Here is a 6,434-nt window from a genome sequence, read left to right on the forward strand (position 1 = left end):
GCGCCACTCGGGCGCCCCCAAGTCAAGGAGTATCGCTAAACGCTGAACACTGTAATATTGTCTCTCCCTCCACTCCCCTTGTACACTGTTCTTCCTCCAGATGTATAGTTGATGTCTCTCTCTCTCTCGCCCTCTCTCGCCCTCTCTGCCAGTATCACCGCCACCGCCGCCAGCATCGGCGCGGCGGGCATCCCTCAGGCAGGCCTGGTCACCATGGTGATCGTGCTGACCTCCGTAGGTCTGCCCACCGACGACATCACGCTCATCATCGCCGTCGACTGGGCGCTGTGAGTAACGCGCCCACTGGGGCACAATCATAAAACCCGTCAACGATGTGGATAATATTATTAGAAGATGGAATAATTGGTTTGATATAAACATAGATAATGTATGAAATAGCTCAATTGTATATTATGCTGTATTGTATTATGAATTTGATTAGCAGTATGTATTGTTGTTTAATTGTTTAATTAGTCTGTATGCCATGTGAATGTATAAAGTCTGTAACTGTACTTTACGTGTTATGGACCTCAGGGAGAATAGCACTGCTGTGGCTAATGGGGATCCAAATAAACTTAAACTTGAATAAACTTAAACTTAATTATACAGTACATGCCAAAGGATGCTGGTGATTTTAGTTGAAAATTGCCGTACAATGGCGGCTAAGTGGCGCAGTGGGCAAGGCGCTCGCCACTAACGCAGGAGATGCTGGGTTCGAACCCAGCTCTCGGCGTTGCTTCCGGCTTGGCTGGTCGTTCATACTAATACAATTGGCAGTATTAGGGGTAGGAAAGCTGGTGGGTGGGGATCGGACGTTGTGGACAGCGACTCCTACAGGTCGGTTGGTGCGCCTGCAGAACTCTGCTTTGGTCCAATCACATTCCCCACCCACAGTCTGCGAATCAGAGGCAGAGTATCAGGAAGTATCGGGGGCAGCGTGAGCCTCCCACGCGTTACTCCTCGCCGCTGAGAGATCGTGCTGTTCAGGTGAAAAGATGCGACGGCTGCCTCCTCGAGTACCGGAGGGGACACGTGATGCAAGGCTTGGTCCACATTGCAGCCGACCAGTGGGAGGCATAGTCTAATGGCTGCTTTTTTATATAGCGCTTTTATCCAAAGCGCTTTACAATTTGTTACTTACATATTACCCGTTCACACACCGACGGCGGAGGCAACCATGCAAGGTGCCAACCTGCTCATCGGGAGCAATTAGGGGTTAAGTGTCTTGCTCAAGGACACATCGACACGCTGCCCAGGAGGAGCGGGAATCGAACCGGGAACCTCCGGATTGCCAGACGACTGCTCTACCTCCTGAGCCACTGTCGCCCCAGTCTAGCAACGTTCGAGACAGGGGGGGGGGGGGATTGGATAATACGAAATTGGGATGGGAGAAAAAAATTGAAAATGGGGAGAAAAAGTAGATCAAAAAGAAAATTGCCGTACAATGGAATACAAAACAATGGAATACAGTGTGATTCCATGGCAGGTTTTAATGTGTAGAAAACCTAGATAAATAAATCAAATGGCCACAGCAACCAGTTAATTCAGGACTTCACCAGCAGTCAAGATTCACCAGAATTTGAAAGGTGGCTTGTGATCCAGCTCTGGATATATCTCTCATCATAACCCTTTCACTGCCACACGACCAAAGGGTTAACAACCCTTTCACTGCGACAATACAGAAGCTTAACCCTTTCACTACCACACTACCAAAGGGTTAACCCTTTCACTGCGACAATACAGAAGGTTAACCCTTTCACTGCCACACGACCAAAGGGTTAACAACCCTTTCACTGCGACAATACAGAAGGTTAACCCTTTCACTACCACACGACCAAAGGGTTAACCCTTTTACTGTGACAATACAGAAGGTTAACCTTTTCACTACCACACGACCAAAGGGTTAACCCTTTCACAACCACACTCTACAGAAGGTTAACCCTTTCACTGACACACAGCAGAAGGTTAACCCTTTCACCCTTTGGAAAGACATTTGACTTATTATAATTGATCTTCATAGCACCACTGAGCGGAATGTTTCAACACTGTGTTCCAGGGACCGCTTCAGGACCATGGTGAACGTGATGGGAGACGCCCTTGGCAACGGGGATCATGGCTCACGTCTGTAGAAAAGACTTTGAACAGGAGGGAGAGCAGGTAAGAGGCAGCAAGGTCATATCAAGGTCACGGTGCATTTATATATTTATATAGTGCTTTTATCCAAGGTCATAATATACTACATGGTGTATTTATATAGTGCTTTTATCCAAGGTCATAATATACTACATGGTGTATTTATATAGTGCTTTTATCCAAGGTCATAATATACTACATGGTGTATCTATATAGTGCTTTTATCCAAGGTCATAATATACTACATGGTGTATTTATATAGTGCTTTTATCCAAGGTCATAATATACTACATGGTGTATTTATATAGTGCTTTTATCCAAGGTCATAATATACTACATGGTGTATTTATATAGTGCTTTTATCCAAGGTCATAATATACTACATGGTGTATTTATATAGTGCTTTTATCCAAGGTCATAATATACTACATGGTGTATTTATATAGTGCTTTTATCCAAGGTCATAATATACTACATGGTGTATTTATATAGTGCTTTTATCCAAGGTCATAATATACTACATGGTGTATTTATATAGTGCTTTTATCCAAGGTCATAATATACTACATGGTGTATTTATATAGTGCTTTTATCCAAGGTCATAATATACTACATGGTGTATTTATATAGTGCTTTTATCCAAGGTCATAATATACTACATGGTGTATTTATATAGTGCTTTTATCCAAGGTCATAATATACTACATGGTGTATTTATATAGTGCTTTTATCCAAGGTCATAATATACTACATGGTGTATTTATATAGTGCTTTTATCCAAGGTCATAATATACTACATGGTGCATTTATATAGTGCTTTTATCCAAGGTCATAATATACTACATGGTGTATTTATATAGTGCTTTTATCCAAGGTCATAATATACTACATGGTGTATTTATATAGTGCTTTTATCCAAGGTCATAATATACTACATGGTGTATTTATATAGTGCTTTTATCCAAGGTCATAATATACTACATGGTGTATTTATATAGTGCTTTTATCCAAGGTCATAATATACTACATGGTGTATTTATATAGTGCTTTTATCCAAGGTCATAATATACTACATGGTGTATTTATATAGTGCTTTTATCCAAGGTCATAATATACTACATGGTGTATTTATATAGTGCTTTTATCCAAGGTCATAATATACTACATGGTGTATTTATATAGTGCTTTTATCCAAGGTCATAATATACTACATGGTGTATTTATATAGTGCTTTTATCCAAAGCGCTTTACAATTTTGTTCCTCACATTCACCCATTCACTCACACATGTTTAACATTCACTTCATTCATAAAAGTGTATTCTTCTTATTTTTCTGTATCTGTAGGAGAATGATAGCAGTTATTTTCTTATTTTGCTCGAGCGTTTGTTTTTCTCTGACATTTTTCTTTTTTTATTTGTATCCACTTTTACTCCCCATTTTTCTCCCATCCCAATTTCGTATTTCCAATTCTTCCCTCCCCTGTCTTGAACGTTGCTAGACTATGGGCTAGATCCACAAAGAATGGATTGCACGGAGCAAGTTGCACCCTTACTTACAATTCATTATGAATTGAAAATGGGGGACCCTGATGTAAACAAGACGAAAGTTTCATTCAATTAATCAATCTGCATGGTGATTGATTGAATGAACATTTTATTAACAGATTGCAGAATGGGTACAATACAGTACGGCTCAATACACACAATTGTTAAGGGGATGCAGACCAGAGAAAGACTTTCGTCTTGTTTACATCAGGGTCCCCCATTTTCAATTCATAATGAATTGTAAGTAAGGGTGCAACTTGCTCCGTGCAATCCATTCTTTGTGGATCTAGCCCTATTCCTCCCACTGATCGGCTGTAGTGAGGATAGAAGCCTTGCATCACGTGTCCCCTCCGGTACACGAGGAGGCAGCCTGTCGCATCTTTTCACCGCAGCAGCTCGATCTCTCAGCGGCGAGGAGTGACGCGTGGGAGGCTCACGCTGCCCCCGATACTTCCTGTTTCCGCCGCGTTTTGGGATGTAATTCTCCGTGCAGACGAGGCTGTAACAACTCGAGACGACTGAGCCCCGCTGTCACACGATTGGCGCATATGTCACATGACGTGCTGTGAAGACCCGCCCTACTCTGCCTCTGATTCGCAGACTGTGGGTGGGGAATGTGATTGGACCAAAGCAGAGTCACTCACAGACAGTGGGTCCAGTCACGCCGCGGGACAGATTCTTGTGTATTTAAAAGTACTGCCAATGTAGCCTTCAGGTGATCGCCATGGATAGAATCAGACATGCTTTGTTTACGCTTCTAGGCTACTGGCGCATGCCTGTGATGTAAGCAGTACGCGCGACGAGAGCCTTGACAACCCTTTCGTCATCGTTTTATGCGGTTTGACAGTTTAGATCAGGGGTAGGCAACCCTAGGCACGCGTCGCAGGCACGCGGGGGCATTTGCATAGGCACAGGGGGCAGCATAATTTTTTTTTTTTTTTTTATATTATATTGAAATATTTTGCACTGTTGTCGCATTTATCTTGTTGAAATCCTCCCACAGGTTCTTTTTACTACCACATATTTAATTGAGACCCTTTATTTGTTTATTATTTCAATTTAGCTGGAAATACATTGCTACATCATTCAGTAACATTTGCAGAGCCTTATAACAAAAACATTATTACGGTCACCATTGTGACCAGTGGGATTAATCAACAAATTTTATTATTTATTTTTCTATTTCATTGAACATTGCACATGTTAAAAGCCATTTTTTTTTACTCACAATTTGAGTATTACCAAGTCAACTTGTGTTCTTAAAACAATGACAATAAACATTTATTAGGTTGAAATAATGTGGTTGTGTACTTATTTTTCTGTTAACTTATTATGGATTGAAAACTGAAAACCTTAATGCACAGTAACTGAACTCAATATTTTTTAGTTCTGGTAACTTATTATTATAATTTTTTTTACAGTGTAGTCTCGCGATCAATCAAAACTTATTTACACGATATACCTCACATTCACCCTCCATTCACATCCTGGTGTTCTCCTGGTGTTCTCCATTAGGCCTGTAGGTGGAGCTATGACAGCACACGTACAGTACACACACCGATGGTGTGTGATGTGTCCAAAAATGAATGGGCAAATGTGGGTGAAATGGTCGCACTGTATGCAGCTGTTTGTCTGCATTGCATTCCCCCCCCCCCAACTCAGATTTAGGGTTGATACAACCATCATAATAATATTGTTAATAATAACAATAACAATAATGATGTAATAATGTAAAAATTATCATTAAAAAGACCTGATTATGAGAACAAATATTTACGATGCATGGAATATTGTTGAGGCACACTAGTTACAACTATATTTCAAACAGGCACTCCATTGCAAAAAGGTTGCTGACCCCTGGTTTAGATGATAGCGCAAAGGTTTATCGTTTCTAGGAATTCCACCCTGGAAGGTGGTCTCACTTTTTTGCGGTTTCTCCCCGTAAAAACGGCGTTTCCGTATAAACGAAAGGCACATCCGAAGAAAAAAAATTGCGGGTTCACCTGCTAGCGTTTCCGTCTAAACAGGGCCTGAACCTCCGTGATGTAAATGTTTACTGAAGGGGTCGTTTCTGTTACATGAGAACATGATCCTCAGATCTGACTTGTCCCCCCCCCCCCCTTCTGACCCCCCCCCCCCCCCCCCCTTCTGACCCCCCCCCCCCAGGTGCCTCTGATCTGTGAGACCAAGCAGATGATGCAGATGATGAACTACCAGACCCAGAAGAACGGCTGCTACCAGCCCCCCCACCAGCCCCCCCACCAGGCCCCCCACCTGGCCCCCCACCTGGCCCCGGACGTGGCCCGCCTGAGGCAGCTGGAGGAGGGCGTGCGGCCCAGGAAGAAGCACCACAAGAGGGGAGGAGGACCCCGGGGGGGGGGGGGGCGACAACAAGGACCACTGCTCCATCGACATGAACGGCCTGGAGACCAACGTATGAAGAGGGGCGGCGACATCGGGAGGCGTGGAGCAAAGTCGTCTGGCAATCCGGAGGGTTTCCCGGTTCGATTCCGCCGGCTCCTCCTCCCGGGGGCGGGCAGCGCGGCGATGTGTCCTTGAGCAAGACACTTAACCCCCTAATTGCTCCCGATGAGCGGGTCGGCACCTTGCGCGGTCGCCTCCGCCGTCGGCGTGTGAATGTGTGAGTGGACGGGTCAAATGTGAGGAACAAATTGTGAAGCGCTTTGGATAAAAACGCTATATAAAAAAGAGCAGCCATTTACCATTTACCAAGAGCCTCTGTCGTCGTCGTCGTC

The 6,434-nt window shown here is 43.5% G+C and overlaps 1 protein-coding gene across 1 annotated transcript in view; it reads left to right on the plus strand.

Moving 5' to 3' along the window:
• The window catches only part of slc1a7a (solute carrier family 1 member 7a), a gene marked incomplete at both ends in the record, with an annotated part of 34,994 nt that extends 28,876 nt beyond the window's left edge, over window positions 1–6,118 (plus strand). The window contains 5 exon segments of the mRNA XM_084333961.1: window positions 153–287; window positions 2,057–2,096; window positions 2,098–2,157; window positions 5,845–6,065; window positions 6,067–6,118. Of these exon segments, the coding sequence (XP_084190087.1) occupies window positions 153–287; window positions 2,057–2,096; window positions 2,098–2,157; window positions 5,845–6,065; window positions 6,067–6,118 (508 nt within the window).
• Between the last annotated feature and the right edge of the window lie 316 nt (window positions 6,119–6,434).

The sequence above is a fragment of the Notolepis coatsorum genome, assembly GCF_963971535.1.
Source record: "Notolepis coatsorum genome assembly, chromosome: 17".
Classification (NCBI taxonomy): Eukaryota; Metazoa; Chordata; class Actinopteri; order Aulopiformes; family Paralepididae; genus Notolepis; species Notolepis coatsorum.